The 22,570-nt window shown below is 39.9% G+C and overlaps 1 protein-coding gene and 1 long non-coding RNA gene across 2 annotated transcripts; one reads left to right on the forward strand and one right to left on the reverse strand.

Moving 5' to 3' along the window:
* The first annotated feature begins 969 nt into the window (after positions 1-969).
* On the forward strand, positions 970-12,998 carry LOC112554004 (stabilizer of axonemal microtubules 2-like). The gene is made up of 5 exons (XM_025221558.1): positions 970-1,128; positions 1,991-2,104; positions 6,885-7,000; positions 7,342-7,428; positions 9,767-12,998. Exons 1-5 carry the CDS (start codon positions 1,115-1,117, stop codon positions 11,254-11,256), a joined length of 1,821 nt encoding a protein of 606 aa, XP_025077343.1. The 5' UTR covers positions 970-1,114; the 3' UTR covers positions 11,257-12,998.
* LOC112554005 lies at positions 2,385-6,291 on the reverse strand. Its single transcript, XR_003097182.1, has 2 exons — positions 6,083-6,291; positions 2,385-5,945 (listed from the first exon to the last, which is right to left on the reverse strand). It is a non-coding gene; the product is annotated as an uncharacterized LOC112554005 (long non-coding RNA).
* Positions 12,999-22,570: the final 9,572 nt, after the last annotated feature.

Genomic DNA, 22,570 nt, shown 5'->3' on the forward strand with positions numbered 1-22,570 from the left:
TCACTCAGGATCACATAAAAGGCAAAAAACATCAGTCAGAAGATCAAGCTGAGAATCTTCAAGTCAAATGTCATCAGCACCCTCCTTTACGGATCAGAATCATGGAAGATCATCAGTAACAGGCTTGACGTCTTTCAAAACAGATGCCTCAGGCACATACTTAACATCTTTTGGCCAAATACCATCACCAACGAAGAACTCCACCGAAGAACTGAAACCGAGTCCATCACCACGCAGGTTCAACAAAGGCGTTGGCGATGGATTGGACATGTGCTCCGCCAGCAGACAGCAAACCTCTCCAGAGTCGACCTACGATGGACTCCAGACGGCCGAAGAAAACGAGGCCGCTCAAAGGAAACTTGGAGAACAACAGTGGAAAGGGAGATGAAAGGAAAGGGCTGGACATGGGGTCACCTAGAGGCTAGAGCGGGTTTTAGCCGATCGACATCGGTGGCGGACTCTGGTTGAGGCCTTATGTGCAACTAGCTCATTCACAAAGAGGAATAGATAGATATCAGACTAGAATTATTACAAGATTTTTCCCAGTCCCAGCCACCACCATCCCCATTTCAGATAATCTGGAGAAAGAAACATGTTAATTTGGAATGTTTGAACAGCTCTGTAAATGTGCGTACAAGGTATTATTGCAATAAACAGTTTCATATAAAGCCATATCAGTTATACTTTAAATAAAAAAGAGATCAGAAGGGCTGATCTTCACTGATCAGCTTAATTTTTAAAATTAATAATAAATCTGCTTTTGTTTCCGTCACGACAAATTATTTACCTGCCCTTATCACAAAACATGTATTTATCTCTATGTATTACTAGTATGACCACTATCTGGTATTTCCCTTGTGAATTAATGAAGTCATATTGTAAAACACATTAATCGGGAGTGTACACGTCTCAGCCCCCGTCCCTCCGCTAGGCCGATGTAACGCTCGACCATGGTTGCTAGGATGTGACGTTGTGGTAACGCTTGCGTGGCGGCCTTAGCAACGCGGGGTCGTCGTCGGGACGTGCTTTGGGAGGGCGAACTGACTTAAGGTATCTTAAGGTATCTTAGCGCGTCTACTGTCTTGCAGTTGTTCGCTTCCTCGAAACAAGGATCATGGCTGTCAGACAGTGAGTATTTTAAACGATAATGTAAACAAGTACTCAGTAACCTAAGCTCGGTGAACTTCGTGAAACAAAAGCTCCTGTCACGTACTGTTCCTCGATTTTGCCAAGGCACTGAGCGTGGAAATATGTTCTACTACCTGTCGTCTTTGACCTGTCACGTGAACGTGTCTTGGTGCCAAAGGAAGCAGCTACGTGTGCTACGTGTGCACGATCCATTACTGTGACTTGAATGTTTTATGGGCCAGCCCACAGTGCGCAATCGATGAATGGGTTTTACCGAGACGGTTAGAACACTGTTTCAAAGAGGCTGTCGATTTATCGCCCATTCAATAACTATCTCTATTATATAAGAAGAAAGCTTTATTTTCACTGCCTTCACGAATAGCTACAGTTAGGAGACGTTTACAGAGTGTGTAAATTATCTGGTCAAAGAAATCTGTCAAGTAATGCACTCAAAGACAGAAGTAATGAGAATGGATGGACTTGATGAATAAAACAATGAACATGGGGATAATGATGTATAAAACAGAATTCTTTTCAAACTGCCACCACTCCTACTCTTCTTTCAATTTAAACATTTGCACTTTGCTGTTGCCTTAAAATCATCAGACAGCAATGTAATAACATTATATCATTTTTGTTTAGGAAGATAACCTTTTCAGGTTTACCTTTCCATGCTCACATCCATTCACTATCATGGGAACCATCAGTTTCCACTAAAAGTACAACTTTTCGGCAAGCTTAACAAAATTTTAGTATGGCTTTCACGCTGTTGAAGAAGTGTCTACAGTGTCAGTACAATGTTAAAAAACAAACTGAAAAATACTATCCCTTGCACTCTTTTTGTTTATTATTTATCTATTAGGGACAATCAGTGGTTCAGTGGCCCAGAGTTTAGGGAATACAGGGAGTACGGTCTGCAGCCAAACCCTCTTCCCCTCAACTTGGATGCTGTAATGGACTCTGCCACCGTTACCAAGTAAGAAAATCATAGATCTTCCTGGCCATTAAGACTAGACAAAAAAAACACTAACCTCCTCACAAATATGTACCTGCTTTCTCATCTGATTTAGTGCGAAAGTTATCTATATCAAGGTGAATCTACAGGATGAAAAGAGAACAAGGGAAGACTACTCCTGTACAAATTGGTCATCAAACTCCATACATTAAATGCATGTTAAGTTTCTTTTTGTTTAATTAAGATTTTCTATTAAATCAGAATAATAGGACTGGGATGGAACAATGAATATAGCAAATACTTCCTTTCTTGATATGTTTAATGGATATCACAAAGTTTTTCACAGTTTATAAACAAATGGAATTATATTTCACAACATAGTAAAGAACAATGGACATAAAGTTGCTGACTAAAGCATAAATTACAGTGTAGATACACTGTAACCAGCTGCTTGAAAATATTTTAGACTTTAACGTAGAACACATAAAAGTTTGCAATCAAATTTCTTTACATAACTTGGCAGAACAGGTGAAAGATGTGGAAAAACGTATTTTTGTATTCCTGCCAAAGAATGCCATTTGATGGGCAGATGATTAGCATTTGATTAGTATTCAATTGTATATACTAGCAAATATCTTGTTCATAAGCTCTGTTTCCAAAAAGTGACTTCTTTCAATAAGAATTTGTGTATTGGCCAAGTGACACTGCACTCAGAATATGACTTGATGATGGAAGAGACAATACAAAAAAATACATATGCACTTACATACACACTACCCCTCATCTTCGCTTGCACTCTTTTTAATGCTTTTCTATCTAAGACACATAATCCTAATCTACATTTATCTGTGTTATTAAAAAAGAATCCAACAGGGTAAGATAAAAAGACCAAAAATGTGCATGGAAAGAGCATGTGAGTGAGGAATGTGTGTGTGTGCCTGTTTGTGAATATTTATGTGTGCATTTAGGACAATGTCACTAAAATAATGTAAAGAAAAAACAATATCATAAAAGACCATATGATGACATTTGTACGGTAAGTTTAAAGCAGAAAGCAACATAGGTGAGAATAACAATTTGAGTGACTTAGAACTCTGAATAGCATGAGGCAGACACAATGGTTAACACATCCATCTACAGAAACAGTCATGCTAATATGAAAAAAACACACACACACACAGGCACACTTAACTCATGCTTTGTTTTAAGAGATATTTTTCGATAGATTATTCTGCTTTACACAGGCATCCTTTCTCCAACATCGCTAAACTTAATGCGTGGCTTGTAGATTTCAAGATGGCTTATGATTCAGTCCAGCACGTAACCCACTCAAGAGTATTTATTAAATCCAGAATGAATGAAATAGCCAATACCTTGTCTGGCAAAGATAAACCTGATATACAGCTTTTTTCTTGTTGAATTGTTCATTCTTATATTTGCAGACGTTCTGGTGCTTTTATCAAGTACACCAGCTGGTCTCAAAAACCAGATAAACTGTCTTGCTAACTTATGCCAGAAGCTTGAATCAGAAATCAATTGTAGCAAAACTAAAGTAGTTGTCTTTAGAAAAGGAGGATTTGGCGAAAGATGGGAAAAATGGTTTTTAGGAGAAATGTTCCTAGAAGTAGTCAACAGCTATGTCTACTTTGGTTTGACATTTACAGCAACCATGAGTTCGTTTCAAGGGACTAAGCAGTTAGCAGTCAAAGGGAAAATTTCCATCTCCAACACAGTCAGAGCCCTAAAAGATATAGATAATATGAGTAGACAGATGTTCTTGATGCTCAAGTACAACTAACTCTTTAATATGCATTCGAAGTATGGAGAGTCCTTCATGATGATAGCCCTGTCGAAAAAGCACAACTTTACAAATGCAAAAAGTATCTGAATGCCCAATCCATACACCATCAGATATAAAAAAAGGGGAACTTGGACGATATCTACTCCTGATCAACTGTTATATGAGAACTATCTAATTTTGGCCCCGATTGACAAAAATTCCTACAGATCATATACCTAAGCAAGCTCATTAATTATTATTTAATCCTGATGCACAAGGCAAAACAAACTGGATAACAAAAGTGAGAATAGCCTTAGGATCTATGAATTTTAAACAGGTATAGTTAAACCAAGATTAGAAGACCATAAAATGTTTCTATTTTCAAACTCAAGGTGACAGATGTCGCCCAGGAAAAATGGCGAGCTGCAAACATAAAGCACAGCAGATGTTTTTAGTTATACTGATCCCATAAATTCACTCTCTTGCCATAGCTGTATTTCAATTACGTAGAAGATTTCATGGATGTTTTAATATGCTTCCATCTAGGAGTGAGTGATATAAATACATGCAAAAATCGTTTTGTATAGGATAGGACAGAGAATACAAACAAATGTCCTTTCTGCATATATTTTACAAATGAAAAAGTTCATATTCTTTTCTGCATAGTTTATGCACAAATGTTTCACGACAAGAAAAGTGACAAGCAAACTTATATTTGCTATTCTCTGTCCCTGTATGCTTATGTTGCTATGCAGGTCAAATGTGTCTTGAATCATGTTGTCTCCAATAAGAGTGGACATATAGATTGAATGTAGGATAGGTGTATGAATTGATAAATATTTGAATGCATGAGAGAATGGCTATTTGCAGCTCACCATGTAAAAGTGGCAATGGCTGGAATGGCCTTAAGTCCATGAAATGTTAGAGTTCTCTCTCTCTTGCATGCATGAGTGCACACACACACACACACAATATGCACATGAATAAAACAATTTTCTTACTGTACATTTTTTAAAGTAATGTTTTGTCTCAACTCATTAACTCAGCACCCATCCATCAATTATGATAAAATGGGTGGACAATGACATGAAGAGGATACAATTATTCTCTCTGTAGGAATAGCTTTGAGAGTAAATTCATGATCAGGGAGAAGAAGGGTTATTGAGGTAACCAGTGGTGAAGCAAGTTCATTCAGCCAGTTGAGACTACTTTTCCTGAGCTGACTTTCTAATGCATGACACCAGTTACTGGTTCTGTTGGTTTCCCTAAATTCACACTTTTGTCTACACTAATATTAATCATAATTTTATCTCAAATTCGTATGTCCAGATGCTAAAAAGTCCTCTGATGTACTTATATGGACGAAAAGCAAGTTGCTTAAATCCCATGGTCATATACAGTGCTCTTGCTGGTTGATGAAATTCTGTAGTAATGAGAAAGATGGAATTATACTTTTGTTGACGACAGAAGTCAATGGCCGTCCTGACAAGCTGTTTTGCAACACCCAATCCACGATATTTTTGCTTTACAGCCATGCGTCTTAGCCAGGCTATTTTAGTGTGGTCAAAGTAATCTGACAACAGCTCCTCCTGGTTGACATTCATGTCCCTTTTTTCTTCTTGTGGTGAATTTATTGATAAGTCACTTGCGATTCTCTCGGAATCAGGAGTGTGTGATTCACTTCTTTTCACCACTGCTATGGTACCAACAATTTCACCTTCTATTTCTGCAACCCAAAAATGATTGTCCAGTGAAGAAAAATAGGTTGACTCAACATTCCTGACATCGGAAAAGTTGGGCCCATAGCAGAAGTAGGCTGTTGCTGCAAGACACGTCATATAAAAGAATACAGGAAGAGCTAAAATAAGAAAGATTGTTGTCCAAACTGTTGCATTACTTGCAATGCAGACAAGTACCACAGCAGCCCAAAAGGCTCGTGTTGAAGTTCGGCTCATAGTGCTTATGAAAGATGGCCACACATTGCTAAAGCTGCTGTCTCGTAATAATTGCCAAGATGCATGATGATCCTCTCTTCTCCAAGATCGAACATGTGCTCTCATTGTGTAAATCCCTCTCTAAACACTGTAAGAAAATAAAACAGGAAATATATAGCTCTAACCATATAGGTACGGTGGTCGAAAGTGAAAACGTTTGCAAAATCGCATGCAGAAGAAAAAAAAAAAATTTTATTTTCTTTTTTAAAATGGCCTTTAGCTTACCAATCTGAGGTTCGGTTTCACGTTGTCAATAAGACCGTTGCAGAAAGTATTTTTGTCACAGCTTCAGAACTTCGCCATTTTCGTTTGCTGGTCGCCATGTTGTTATTTTAGCAACGATCAGAACCGGTTTCGCCAACCACCAATCAACATCTCCGTCCCTTCGGCGTTGACCGAGGTAGCGGGAGAGCACGAAAGTGTCCAGCGCACATAAAGCTTTTAACAATACAATTGTTATATATAATATATGGACAGGCTCATGGCGATTTAAAATAGAAAGGTTTCTTTCCTGCCGCTGCCGTAGGGAAGGGGAGATATGCAACAGCGCAAGCGCTTATACATATCATGAATACTCTTTTGTGTAATCAATATGCTTATCACTAGATATGCTCTGTGTGTGTGTGTGTTCGTACGTGTAAGCTTAAGGATAAATGACTATTTAATAAATCCGATACGAAGTTAACGAAACTATCTTTTCTAAACTTCGGCAGCCACCGGAAAAGAGAGAGAATTGCTCTGATTGGTGAAGGCTGTCTTGTTGTCTGACGATTACATAGCCTTCCAGCTATAACGAGCAGGGTCAAATCTTTCCCTTGAATATACTAGGACAAGATATGTTACATTCAATATTAGAAAGAACCAAAGATTCTTTATCTCTTTACTATTATCCATTAATCGACGAGTAAGCTTAATTATAAAAACTGTTTTATGCACAATCTTTTTCTACTTACTACATTATGTCTATTTACAGAGGTCAAAGCCATAATGGATAATCTATATTTATATTCGTATTCTAATATTACAGGACCGACTTTATCGCCCACCCGACAGAAAAGCGACAGCCTTTGAAGCCTGCCTCGGGCAATCTAAAACAGGAAGGAGCCCTTGACTTCACTTCGTCTTATAGCACCTCATTTCAGGGTATGCTTCTACAGTACTATGTCTAGTAATGAGGCTACCTTCAATCAGTACTATTGCCACCTACAATGATACTATCACCACTACAGAAACTACCACAATAACATCCTAACAAGAGTTATACAAGCACTAGGCGTCATCTCTCATCACTCCACTGGCCACCCACTGACATGGAGTGAGCCAAGAGTGGCTGCCTGTCACAGGATTTTGTATGTTTGTTTGTTGTTATTTTTTTGTTTTTTTTTGTTTTTGTTTTTTGTTGTTTTTTTTTGTGTGTGTGGTTTTGGGGTTTTTTTTTTTTTTTTTGCTTTATTTTGGTTTTGATCTCGAATGTTCTGTCTCAGGCCGCCCAGGCGAAAGGCGGCAGCCCCTTCGCCGACAGCAAGAAAGACCAGAACTGGGAAAGTTCGTCGGAGAACCGTCGTACAAAGGTAGGTGAACGTAGAAGACGAGCTATTTATTTTAGGAGCATAATTTATGCGGACATAAAAACACAAAAATTTAAAAAAAACACTTTAAAACATCGAGCTTAGCTTTACAGCAAGTGAAACATGACGATGACAACATTCTTTAGTTTACTTAGGAGTGCAAGTATTAGCAACCAATAGTAACACGTAATATGTGTAGGTACAAAAGCAATATATAAAACAAATATTTAACTTTTGATGATGTCAGGTTACACTGTTCAATAAAATGCTACCTTAAGGCTTAAACCATCTATGGCAGTATACTAAATGGGTAGCAGTGATAAAGGTAAGCGAAAAGTAAATGCGTTTACAAATGTACGAGTAATCTCAACACCAGAAGCTGAATAATTGTATGACAGGACGTAATTTGAAATTATCTCAGCACAGGAAACTGAACAATTATATGTGAAGACGCAGTCTGGGAATTATTTCCCCACTAGAACCTGAACAATTGTAAAGGAGGACGTAATCTGGAAATTATTTCAGCACAGGAAGCTATATTATTATTTAACATATAACATATTACAATTATATGAGAGGGCGTGATTTTCTGACGTCCTTCTTCCGTTTTGAAAACTCTGTTGTGGTGAAACGTATCCCTTCCTAAATTGCCTTGCTGAGTATTTTTTTTTTTTTTACATATTATTTGCTATTTTTAAAAACTTTTTTCATAAGTCTCATGTTTAAAAGAAGAACTCTAGATTTCTTCATTTACCCAAACGCTCAACTGTCCTTCGTAGACACAAGTTGATGGCTTGCAATGACACAGAACACAAAGTATAGGAGAAAACAAAAGAGCAGACTTACACGTGGACTTCGGACATTGTTTAGGTAAAGAGGCGGGGACACCTTACACCAAAACACAAGGAAAACTTTCATCTGACAGCAAAGTACACGACGTTAAATAGATCGTGTGGAAGTGGAGCCCAGTCATGAGGTTTTAGATGATGATGATGATGATGATGATAATAATAATAATAGCAACAACAGCAACAACAGCCAACCCAAGATCATCACATTATCTTCCTATAGTCTAATGTGTTTTGCGAATCATTGATGTAAGGACGCGTGCGATTCATGGTTTAAATTGACAGGATCTGACTCATCTAACAGTGAGAAAAACAAACCTGCATCACCATTACCCTAATCTATTTTTAGCCCGAATGCCCTTCTTCTGCGCATGAAAGTGAGCATACACAGCGCAGACGCGCATGCTAACAGAACGCGCATGTACCAAAAACAAAAACAAAAAACAAAACAATATGGAACAAAATGAAACAAGAAAAACTCACTGCGACTGAACACAGCAAAAAGCTGAGAATGTTTAAAACACATTGGATTAGAGGAGGCATACATATAGACCAAACATATAGCTCAAATCCGACATGCGAGGTTCATGATCCCCAACTTGTGTGAGACAGACAGACAGAAACAAACAAACAAACAAACAAACAAACAAACAAACAAACAAACAAACAAACAAACAAACAAACAAACAAACAAACAGAGAGAATAAACAAAAATAAGGTTCCTTTGATATGAAACAAAGATGGAGAAACTATTTAATGGCAAATGATTATTTTGCTAGAATTATTCTTAAACAGGTTCCGGTTAATCTGGCGGACCAAACTTCACCTACAGGAATTTAATAGACACCAGCATTTGAATTGCTTTGGAGATGCCGAAAGTAATCTTACATTTTAACCATTTTGTAAACGTTTTTACAGAAAATGATCGCCTTTTCCGGCCTTTAATTGGTAATGAACCTCAATTTAGCTTGTTTATGCTCCATTGCTTGTTGAATATGATTTAAGCGAATAAAAATGCATTTATGCATTTTAATTGTTAAAAGAAATATTGATTTGTGAGAAATCTGTTTCTATAACATCATCTGCTATACAGTGTAGACCAGGTCTTGGTACTTGGTGCTCAGGCCAGTTCTTAGCTCCCGCGGGGCCCGAGGCAAAGGGCATGTGCGGGGCCCTCACGCCACGATCACACGGTTTTAGTTGGGATCTAAAGTCACATATCAATCAAAAGCGCGGGGCCCCTTGAAGCGCGGGGCCCTAGGCAGATGCCTCGTCCGCCTGCCCCTAAGCACGGCCCTGTTGGTGCTAGCGCCCTAACAGACTAATACTTAGTTGTCAGATAAACTGTTTATACGAACAAAATAAATTGAATGTTAATGTATACGAGAGTAGAATTTTAACTGATTTTCTACGCGTTAGTCGTCTTGGTAGAGGATAGTGTCGTGCTAGGCAGCCAGCTCAAGCTTATTTTTGATGCCCTGCTGTTTCTGCAGCGGACTTCAAGGAGTGGAGTCTGCCACCACGTCAACGGCGTGAGGCGGACAAATGGGATCCCCCGGCTGAGCCGTTTGGAGGGGACTCTGTCACCAAGAAAGACTTCGTCGAGCACCCACCAAGCCCTCGTGAGACCTACAAGCCCCAGGAGATGTGGAAAGCTCCAGAAAAACCGTTCTCCGACGCTACCGACTATAGGGAAACTTTCCAAGAACACCCCCTGCCGAAACGAGAGGGTCGAAGGCGAGAAACCTGGAAGCGGCCGGCGGCGAAGTTCGATGGTATCACGACCCAGAAGCAGGATTTCGTCGGCTCCTATCAGCCTAAGCGAGAAAGTATGCGGCCCAATCGTGGAGCGTTCGTCTCGGATGCCCCTTTCGACGGGACCACGACTTTTATGACTGACTTCGACGAGAAGCCAATCAGCCCGCGGTACGTGCACGCCTACCAGCCGTACAGCAAACCCGAAGGCAACATCGAGTTCCGCACGACAAACAAGGTGACGTACACAGAGTTTCCAGTCCAGAGGACGGACAGCCCAGAGAAGCCCACATCATCGCACATCCTGCGCGGGACCGGAAGCTTCGCCAAGGAGAGCGCCTACCTGTCCGACTTCACCGAGCACCAGATCCAGCGTAGAGAAATGCTCAAGCCCAAAGCGAACTACGAACCACCCAATGCAAGGTTCGAGGGTCAGACCACTAGCCAACGGGACTACGTGGAGAAGGAACTGAGTCCCCGAGATAACTACCGCCCCAAGAGAGAGGCGCTCCAGTCCGACGAGCCCTTCGAGAACAGCACTGCTTATAGGGCTAGCTTCATCAAACACTCTCTGCCACCCAAGCCACTGCGGGAGAAGGAGGTCTACGCTGCACCCAGGGTGCCTTTTGAAGCGCGCACTACCCAGCAGGACTCTTTCTTGGGAGAGTTCGTCCCGAAGAGAAGCAGCTTTAGGCCTGATTACTCCCAGCTCGCCACGGACGCCAAGTTCGAAGCAAGCACGACCTCCAAGAGCGACTTCAAGAGGCACGATCTACCTCCTAGGTACCAACACAAAGGCGAACGTTATACCAAGCCAGAAGGAACCATGGACATGCGCACTAGCAACCAGGAGACTTTCCGCGAGTTCCACGCCGAGCGTCAGGCAGTAAACAAGCCTGGCTCCTCCCACGTTCTTTGGGGTGAAGGCAAGGTCGATGACTGTTCCAGCTACAAGGGGGACTTCGTCAGACTGCCATTGCAAGGGAGACACGATTACAAGCCCAAGAACGAGTACCAGCCAAGCTCGGAGAAGTTTGACACCATCAGCACTCAGAAAGCGTCCTTCACAGGTGTCTACGCTCCGAAGCAGGCCAGTTGCAAGCCTCCTCCCAAACCTTTGCAGAACTTGGGAGCCTTCGACGACGTTAGCTCGTATCGTCAAGAATATGACCGCGAACGTTACACGTGGCAAGACCTGGCTCGCGAGATTCCACCCATGTCTGTCTAGAACCATCCAGAAGGACCCGATTGAACTATTATTCACCTGTTTGTAAATTTTATTCGGAACGCTAAGTTCGTTTACTATAAACGGCTCAAATAAAGAAGCGGGTTTTTGATAATCTATAAAGTGTGCAACTGTTTCTTTTAAAAGCAATAACAGAAATAATGTATTTGAGTAAGAAGATGCAATGATAATTTTGTAAAATGCGTCATTAAATTCCATTTTCAAGAAATATTTTTTGTTTACTCGATTCGTGTCATAAAATAATGTATGCCAACTCAATCTTTATTTGTCCATTTTCCATTTTTGTCTCACTGGGTCCTCTCCACTTCCCCTTGCCGCAGGTGACGACTGTTTTACATTTTTACCTGTGTCCTTGTAAAAATTATCTTCTCTAGACATCTGCTTCTGTTGTAGATGGGCCTGTGGTGATCAGAGCGTCCAGGCAAAACGAAATATAGCGATGATTACCATGTAGTGTTAAGCTGTTAACATAATCATTTGCGTTTATTAAGTCCATGGGAGAGTCTTCTTTGTACGCGAGCAGCATTCTGAATATTTTATTGTTCATAGTCAGTCACCAGCGCCAAGTACTGTCTAATCACGCGCTTTGTGTATCCCAGGGAGAGTCGAATGAAATAAAGTGAAAGTCCTTAAAACTGTGACATGAATAATAATAATAAAAAAAATTTCAGTTGACTCTGTGTGTGGGTGTGTGTATGTAGAGAGAGAGAGAGAGAGAGACTTTTTTAAAGGCTTGTAACTTTTGAGCTTTGTTTTGTGCATTGATGATGGACGAGACTTCAACTTACAATGACTGCAATGCATTGCACACCCACATGAGTCTTATTTGAATCCAGAGTTGGCTAGACAGAGAAGCAATGCCGAGGTACTCTTTATTTAAAAACTGAAACATTCTGGAAATACAGAATAGACTTTTTTTTTTATTTTGCGGCATACACAGATTTTTGTTTTGTGTGCAGAATATGCTTATTTGTCTCGGTGGATGGCTTCCTTCAAATATTTGATGAGACAAAGTTAACGATTCTGCCAAGTTCATGGCCCTTTTGCTCAGCTATAAATAAGCATTACATTCGTGTGCCTTCTGAAGGTGAAAGACCTTTCTAGCCGGACACACAATCGACAGTAATGTGTCCAATAAGCGATTAGGTTCGGCAAAGTTTTCTATGACTACCATTTTCCTATTTAATATTTGATAAGCAAAATCACATTTTCGACTATGTGTGTTCGGGTAAGGAGGCCGCCGTCTTCTGTTCTGATGATGTTTATGATATACCTGCTCGTTTTTCTTGCCAAAGTCACAGCTTCGTGTTGCATTTGTGTATCTGAAGAGTGATGTAGTGGTGTTTTTAATTGAACGTAAACGTGTAAACATTCACTTTTTGCTTTGTTTACTATACGCATGCATATGTATTCATAGTTTGCAGTGTAAATGCTTACATGTATGTATTTGAGTTTTGCTGTGTGACACGCGCTTTGAATTGTTTGTTATGACTGGGCTAGATACTCGCATGCTTATAAGGAAGAATTCAAAAATTGTCTTTAAGATGCACTTCAATGAGAAGAAAATGTAAAAAAAAAAAATGACTCCATTAATAAAACAATCGACACCTTTTCGTTTTGCAGTATCTCATTTTCATTTTCCGCATCTTAAACTATAATACGAAAAATAATTGTATACGTCTATCATCTATTAAATCGCACAATCATTAAAGACAAAGACTAACTGGTTTGCTGTTGGTTACGATCTCCACCACTGGTGGGTTGTCTCTTGTCCTATTGCCAAATTTGTTTCTATCTAATCCTCTTCGTGCATCAGGTTGCACATAAGGCCTCAACCAGAGTCTGCCACCGATGTCGATCGGCTGAAACCCGCTCTAGCCTCTAGGTGACCCCATGTCCAGCCCTTTCCTTTCATCTCCCTTTCCACTGTTCTTCTCCAAGTTTCCTTTGGGCGGCCTCGTTTTCTTCGGCCGTCTGGAGTCCATCGTAGGTCGACTCTGGAGAGGTCTGCTGTCTGCTGTCGGAGCACATGTCCAATCCATCGCCAACGCCTTTGTTGAACCTGCGTGGTGATGGACTCGGTTTCAGTTCCTCGGAGGAGTTCTTCGTTGGTGATAATATTTGGCCAAAGCAAGATGGCATGAAGTTCTGCTGTGAAAATCGTCTGCCAGTCGGACTGAAACATCCCGTTGTGGTTGGCAGGACGGAACTGCTGCCGCAGCGACTGGGCCCCCACTTGGGATTTTGGAGCCATCTGTGAATACAAGGCAGAATTCAGGATAATCAGAAATAAGTTCATAAAAGTGTTGGAGGTAGATGGGGTCACTAGTGTTCCCTTTTTTAAAGGCTGTAAGATCAAAATGGATCTCTGGAATAGGAAGGGTCCAAGGAGGAGTTGTTAGCAGTGAGAGAGGTTCTACCTGTTCTGCATGACCTATGTGTATAACCTCTGTATTGATAAAGCTTACTTTCCAACGCACCTTAAACAAGCAAAAGTAATCCCAATACACAAATCAGGTGATCCAAGTGACCCTACAAATTATCGTCCAATCTCAATTCTATCGCCTCTCTCTAAACCCTTAGAAAAACACATCCATAAGCACCTACAAGAGCACCTTCTACGGTATGAATTCCTCCATACAAACCAATACAGCTTTAGGCACAGTCACTCTTGCCACACTGTACTTACATCTATGGTGGAACAATGGCTAAATAATATTAATGACAATTTTTCCAGAAAACTGAAGTCAAGCTTCTAACAACCAGACAGAAAAGACAAAACCTAGCCACCCCATTTCCTAGTATCCAAATCGGCGCTCAATCAATAACGGAAGTACAGTTCCACAAACTCATCATGGGTGTTACCATTGACAATAACTTATCGTGGTCCCAACACATCTCAACCACAAGTAAAAACATCTCCAAGAAAGTCTACCAGCTGTCAAGAATTAAACATTTCCTTGACACTCACACAAGAAAACTCTTCTCTATCACCCACATCCATTGACTATGCCTCCACCCTCTGGGACTCCGCTAGTGGAACTTCCATGAAACCTCTAGCTAGTGTTCAGAGGCGAGCAATCAAAGCCGTTCTGCTAAAACCGAAATTAGACCCGAATGACTTCACCTCTCTAGGCGTCCTTCCTCTAAAAAACAGACTTAAATTTAACAAATGCATTTTCATGCATAAAATACTGACGGGTAAACTATCGCCAAGACTCTCTCTCCTATTTTCCTACAATAACTCTAGAACCTTCCCAAAACTGAATATCCCCTTTCCTAGGCTAGCCCTCTTCAAATCAAGTCTGAAAATTCTCAGGAAGCATGCAATGGAACAGCCTTCCTCTCCATCTCAAGCAATTGCACTCCCTGAACTGCTTTCGACGCCATCTATCTAAATACTTTCAAGACATATAGATGAGGCCTCTAGAGATTCCTCCCAACTCCATGTGACCTTGTAAATATATGCATAAATCTTCTTAACCATCACCTTTATTTATGTTTACTACAGTTTTTTATATAATGCTTAATTACTTCATTTATATAGTTAATTTCCTTCCCTGTAAAGGACGAGAGCTAAATGGAAAAAAGCGCTCTGTTGCTTATTTTACCCCTCGTAAATAAAGAATTGTCATTGTCATTCCTAGATTTTGAAAGGTACGAATTACTGTTTGTTCTAATGCTTTCACGAGGTAAAATAAATTTTCTGATTTGTCTGGCCTTTGTCAGTGTTTTTATTTTGCGTAAAACAACTAACTGATACCGTTCCGCTTCTCTAGAGCTACCACTATGACATTAAACTGTTGTTGGCTGAACATCCGGAGACAGCCGCAACTGCTTTCCCTCGCCACACTATCTCCTCGTGATAAGAAGGACAACTCTGATAGCTCGTATTACTTCCCTTTGACCGTATTCACAGTCGCATTGCTTGAATGATTATCCACACTGAGGTGGCGACGACGTGACTGTAATTTATTTGGTAAAAAATGAAACAACTTTTCATGAGCACATATTTCATTGTGAGGACGTTGAAATCGTTTGCTTTCTAGTAGAACTCCTAAGGAAATGGGCTAAGATTTTAGATACCAGTCTAAAAGATTTCTGTCCATTTGGTACAATGGTGCTTCACAGTTCCCTTCGTATTAGGGTTAAAACGCTCGCTCGTCACAACTGCAGTGAGCGGCTCAGGGTTCAGATCTCGTCTCGGGACACTCTCTGTACGTGACACCTGTTCACAGTGTTGAGAGATGTAGTTTCAACTGAGCATAGACTAAAACTCTATAGGTGTATTTCAATAAACTAGAAGCTGAACATGCCTTATCTTCAGTTCCATTCTCTATGTAAACAATATACAGCCAGTGTCAGTGAATAAACTGTTGACAAGACGCTATAAAACCTCTCCTTTAACATTAACTTGATGATGATGATGATGATGATGATGATGATGATGATGTCTATTTGTAATGCGCAGGTATCCATTCAGAAGAATGCTCATTGCGCAGCAAAAAACAAAATAATAAAAAAGAAGAAAAAGATAAAGTGAACAAATATATAAAACACCAGAAAAGTGAAAAAATAAAGACAGAAGTGTTGCTTGGTTGTTTAAGTCTATCTTAAATAAACAGATGGGTCTTCAGTCCTTTTCGAAAGGTGGTTGGTGAGGTGACGGTGGAGTGACGATGATATTTAGATATGTTAGAATGATATTTTCTTGAGATTTATGGTTTTAAGTCTGGGGGATAATATATTCTTGTGATTCAAGTTTGTGTATGATTCTTGTGGCAAATAAGTGTGTCATTCATGTGACACATGTTTGTGTCTCATATTTGTAACATATCTTTGTGTGTCGCTCCTGAGACTTGCGAGTGTCCTTTGTGACGTATGTTTGTGATAGCCGTTTTGTGACAAATGCTTATTTGTCACCCTCGTGACACAAGTGTCTTGATCTCTCTCTCTCTCTTTGTCTCCCTCCCACTTTTGTTGTCCTTGTTTAAGAGAATTATCGAGACATTTATTCATTAATTTTAATAAATGATATTCTCAGTAAAATCATTCGCGTAAACCGCACTAATAAGGCCAAATAGGACTTCCACTTCTCATCATCAAAACTCCAACCTGCGGTAATGTGTTTCTCTGTCTCTGTCTCCCTCACTCTCTCTTAACCACCTATTTCCCCCCTACTTTACATGCTGACATCCCTCACACCTGAGGGCAAGCAGGTAAACATTTCAAAGAAGCCGCTACAGTATACATTAGTTTGGAAAGAAGGAGACGGAGAGATCGAGGGACAAAGTGAAAGCGATAGACAAACACAGAAAGATGGGATGGTTGGGTCGTGAGACAGCCGTGGGGTTCAGATAACTGTCAGATAACCGTGCCTGGTGGAGTCAGGTATGGTGATGTAGCCCCGGGCAGGTGGACGGAGAAACCAAAAAGTTGACCTCGCCAGAGAGACGTGGCAAGCTACTGCCCCGCATCGTTAATGCTGATCACAACTGCTGATCCGGGGAGAAGCTGAAACTTTGAATGTGTCATGAGATGACCTCATAACAGCTCGCGAGGGAAAGCAACCTTCAGCGATCATTGCATTAAAATTAGGCATCAGACGATAACATGCAGAGTCGTTAAACAAGGAGACTGGTCTTTTTTCTCTTTTTCTTTCTGCTTCAAATGCCAACACACTGTAAAGCTGATATTTAAAGCCTTCTTCAACTACAGTATCAAAACTAGAGTGAAAATGGTGTGTGTGTGCACGTGTATATCAATGCCGGTGTGCTGTACTCAGTATCTATATAATAAAGAGATTGACGGATGTCATCAGCTTTATTTGCTCCTATACAACCAGTGTCCTAGCCTGCTATAGTGACAACCAAGAAAAACAAAGAAATTTTTTTTTTAATTCTAACAAACAAGACTCAGGGATAGAACTGACGACAAGCGAACAACAATAATTTAAAATGCTCCCAATTGGAAATCTCTATTCACAGTGACTATACTGTACGACTTGTAAATAATTGTCCTCCCAACCCCATTCCCCCCCCCCCCCCAAAAAAAAAGACCAAACACTTCGTAAATTTCCTTCCCTGAAGGTCTTGCATGTTGATTTTTTTTTTTTTTGTGACTGTCTTTAAAATCTGCGATGAAGCAAGAAAAGAATAAGGTTTGAAACAACAGCTGCTCTTTGATATGAAGGAGCATGCAAACGTTCATTAGCGCTGTTAGTGAAGGTTAGTTCAATTCTCGTCTCGGGCACGCTGTTCTTTCTCTGCACGTGCATGTTTACAGGCTGCTGCTCTCCGCCAAGGACGGTCCCAAGCCCGGCTGAAAAAGGAGGAGGGTTGGGCGTGGGGCCAGCACCCCACCCCGTAAAAACAAATCCCTGCTACTAAAACATCGACAACAGTAAACTGTCGTCGATGGCCTATGCACCAGGAGGTGCAAAGGGCAAATAAAAAAATTAAAAAATGCAAACGTTCACATGGATTACTTCAAAAGGTGTGTGATATACCTGTCCTGGTATGTACACAAGACAGTTCACATGGTTAGTCCATGATTAATCAGACCCACTGGCTTTGGTCAGTGCCGAAATGATTGGCGAGATACAATCAAAAAAGATGGTAGATATACTTTCGTGTGCAGGCATAGCTTTGACGTCCAGTGTTGTTTTCGTCCTTAGTAACCTTTAGATAGTTAAACCTGTTTGACTATAGTCTTTTCTTTTGTGTAGGAATTTTAATTTCTGGATTTAAGCCAATCTTTGAAGTAGCTATGCCTGTTTGGTCTGGAGAATTTAGCTAAAGGATAGAGGGAGAACTGTACGGGGAGAAGTGGGGCATAAAGCCAGATTTCCAAGTATGATTTCCTGTATTTCAAAGTGACTTTCATCCCAGTATTTGTTCACAAACTTCAGGAACTTTCGCTCAGTTTCTTTGGAAATTCAAAATTTAATCCCATGAGAAGGTTGTGGCGAGGATGGTATAGGAGGGCAAGGAGTGTGTCAAATTACATCGCTCAACTACACAGAGGGTTGAGAGACTGGTGGGAAAGGCTCTTCAACTCTGCATCGCAGTGTCGCCAGCGAGTGCACTCTTCAAAGGGACGAAATCCCTCGCAGAAACGGCAGATAATGTAAAGCAATTCTGTTATAATCTTTCGAGAAAACCGCAGAAAAGATTAATGACAGCAGTTGGACAACCCCTTGGCAGTTGGACATAGAATCGATCTTAGACAGACGAGCCATCGTCAGCGGGAGCGGTGACTGGGACCGAGGTCAGCCTGACAATACCGGCAAAGAAAGAACATAATTCTGTTTTAATTGCTTCATAATCCAGCCACAAATTGGCGTAGAAGAAAAGGACCGTCGGAGGACAATCTGTATTCTCCTTCTTGCTCCCAATCGTCTGTTTCAGTGGTGATAAATGGTAGGACTTCTTCTTTCATTCATGCATGTTGCTTGGGGACAAGGAGGAAAGGATTGCAGTATCCTACAGAGGATAAGCAGCGGTTGTAAAGGAAAATAAATAAATGTTCTAAAATGTTTCATCAAAATCCGAATTTCCTTTCCCTTGCCTGATAATACTGATGAATCTATTTATAAACATTATAAATACCTCAATTTACCAGCTATATCTTTCTCTTTTCTTTCCTTTTTTTTTTGATATGAAATGTAAACAAGTTAACAAATTAAACCCCACTGTATTGAATGTAAGCGTTTTCTATATCGAAATTTCATCATCCATTAATTCATCTACGTTTGATGAAGTTCATTCTTTCTTTGCTTCTGCATTTAAGAACAGCTCCATTTCTGAGAACGCTGCAATACTCTCACTAGCTAAATCAGTAAATACATAGTGTTGTTTAATCAGTGTTCGGAATGAGATACAGTGTTCATACGATACAACGTCCCAATTGCTAATGTTTATAATAGGTGCTTTTTTCCATACAAAAGTCTAGCTGGCCTCTCTCTCTCTTTATAAACGTGGCAAGATGTTGAATCATTAAGACTGGAAAGGCAACGAAGCAAAGAAATCAATGGAAAAGTTCAAAGTCCCACTACAGGGATCACGTGGGTTTGTATAGGTGTGTGATGGTTGGAGGGAAGCGCGGCTTTCTTCTAGCAACTGTTCTGCTTGACTGGCTTGACTTTTATTTTTAGGTTAACTATTTTCAGTGTACTCGACTGCTTTCATGTTTGTACGTGTCTGCCTCTGTCTGTTAGTCTTTCGGCTAACTTCCCTCTTTCCTTTCATCTTCATCTCACGCGCGCGTGCGTGCGTGTGTACGTGTGCGCACGATTGTACTACATCAAGTTCGCACTATTTATGCCTGTTAAAAGTCCAAAGCAAACCTTAGTGTTTGAAGTTCGCAACTGAAACTTTCGAGCACCAGATAATATCTGTTGATTTACTTCTTCAAGCTGTTGCTTTCACTCGTGTTTTATTTGTCTTCTATACCTAGATATCTTTCAAATTTAGCTTGCGAGAGTCTCTGTGCACAAGACATACCCTTGACGGATTCGTACTGGCTTGTATTTCCCCCCCACCACCACCACCCCAGCTATTGTATTTGTAACAACCGAAATGTTCGTACGAGTTCTCTGTTCCCTGCTTTATGTTAATGGGCTTTACATTTTATGTTTTATGAACCCTTTGGCTTCTTCGTTCTACCTTCTTCCCGTCCGCCCTCCAGTTTTGATTCGATCCCTTCTCCTCAACTTCCTATAACATATTGACCCGTCAGACAGGTGTACATCTGACCTCGACTGGTGCTGACGTCACTCTATTGAATATTTAACATCGCCGCCATTAAAGTTTAATTACTAATGGGATTGCTAAGCAGCCAGTGACTTTGTAAGCGTTCTTTCTGTCTTCTTTCGAGCTGTAATTCTTGCAGCTTGTGGTAGTGTTCACTGTATTCCTTCTTGTTTGCCATTGTAGTCCTTACAGCTGATGGTAGTATCCTCTTGCTAGTCCGTCATGCAGAATAGTGGGAGTCGTATTCCTTGTAGTTTGTGGTAGTAATGTTGTATTCCTTTAGCATTTTTTTAAGATACGTATTTTTTCAGCTCGTTATAGTGTTCTTTTATTCCTAGCAGTTTGATTTAGTACAGGGTTGGTCAAAATTATGTTACTACTAATATGTAGTATTGTCACACTGTAGTATTGTCTATTCCCCACGAAATGTGTGTTCGGGCTATTAACGTTTCTTGCTCGCTGGTTCTTGTGTGTTGAACACGATAGCAAACAGGTTGAGACCATTCTGTAAATCATGTTGCGCATATGTATCCTTTGTGAATAAATGGTTTCTGCTACTATTTAATTGTTAACATAATTTTACCTAATCCTGCATAACTGTAAATCTTTTTATTTTTGCGGTGTTACATCTGATAATGATGATGATTCTCAAGCGCCTTTCCCCACCTTTCCTCACCTTTCCCCACCTTTCCCCACCATTCCAAAAGCAAGAAGATAAAATAACAACTGCTAGCAGTACCAGGTCATCGATTTTGAACCGACGAAAAATGAGTGATCAAGAAGATCCATGGAGCAGCCTGTAACCGCACACATTCAAAAATTTAGCTGAAAATTTAGCGACAGAACACAAGGCCTGAGAAAATGTAAAGAGTGCATAGTCCGTAGACCAGAAACAAAAAGTTTTTACTGCAAAGAAATGGAGTTAAATAATCTCATCAAGGGGAAAAAACTCGGACAAGATGGCCTACACAAGAATGGACCTTATTCATGCACGGCTTTTCCGGCTTTCTAAAACGAGGCTTCATTGGCTTAATAGTTATGAGGAAGAATAGAAGAAAGCTCCACAAAGAAAACCGGATCACGAGGCACTGCTGTACGCCGTTCTGTACATGTAGTGACTGACATGGGTGACCAGACTTTTGCTTCTTTCGCCCTTCGTATGATACACAACTTTGAAAGCTTTGAATTTGAAAAATACGGGAAGATGAAAAGATAGTTTTTCAACGTAGACGTTACATGTATGTCAGACCATTTATTCTTTTGAATACTTTTTAAGTTAAATAATAAGTAAAATGAGAACACGGCTGACCAACTCTAAACAAACCAAGATTAGTTAAAATTAGTTAATAAATGCATGATATGTTTGTAACACACAGGAATGTAGGCCTTTGTTTGTGTAAGAATTTGCTAAAATTTATTTGCACAAGATGTTAGGAGAAGAAGAGAAGCAGAGAGAAGCAAGCCAAAAACAACAAAATCTAATTTCAGGTTTCTCATTTTTATTTACTAAGAAGTACCATGAGAAACATTTACTTCATCATTCATGAATAAATTTCACAAGTTTTGAGAGTTTAACGAGTTCACGAGTTTAACGGCTTTACTTATCTGCACTGACCAAGTGTAACCACATACTGAAGCCTGTGATATTGTCGCATTTGCTAGTTATTTATACACTTATCACTGGGGAGGAAGTCATGGTAGATAAGGAATTTATTACAATTTTTTAAAACTAAGCTGACTACAGTGTATGCATAATTTTATTTTTCATTGTGACCTAGGGCATCAAACCTGGTTCTGGGAACTGATCGAGAACTGATGGAGAAGACATTGCAGAAGACAATTATTTTTTTATTATTCTGCAACTAACCTTACTGAACAGAATTTGAAGAGAGCCATTTTCTTTCTTTTGTATCTGATTTTGTATCTGGACATACCACTACAATCTCCAACTTATTTTCAAATTTATTTTCACTTTGAAAGTTTCTCTTAAATTGTAATATGGCTGGTATATATTATTAATGTTCAACAGATAAATACGATGGCCACTGGTATTTAAATAATGGTGATATCTTTTTATTTATACGTAGCTCCTGTATGAATAAATAAATACAATGTATAAATGTTTCTAATCTACATTTGCATATGGTAAATTTTTCACTGTGTTTAAGGTCCATGACTGCGTCATAGCAATTAGCTGTTTTAACTGTAGAAGTACCTATATTTTTCCATTTACAATGGATTTTTCCAAAATTTATCCCGAGTTCATGATTTTAGTAAGTGGACTGCTGAAATTTCGTAAAATAACTGAAGTTTACCATATGCACATATAAAACAGCAACGTTTGTTCTGCCTTCGGTTTAAATATCTTCAGACAACATAATCACAACTATGAAATAATACGTAACAGAAATTTCTAAACTTTAGTCATGAGGGAGAAAATTACATTTAAGGGAATTCAAAATCATAAACATAAGAATATATTTAATGTACACACTGTACAATATATTCACATGAAGCAAAGTAAATTATACACGTTGGTGGCA

Source organism: Pomacea canaliculata, linkage group LG13 (genome assembly GCF_003073045.1).
Source record: "Pomacea canaliculata isolate SZHN2017 linkage group LG13, ASM307304v1, whole genome shotgun sequence".
Classification (NCBI taxonomy): Eukaryota; Metazoa; Mollusca; class Gastropoda; order Architaenioglossa; family Ampullariidae; genus Pomacea; species Pomacea canaliculata.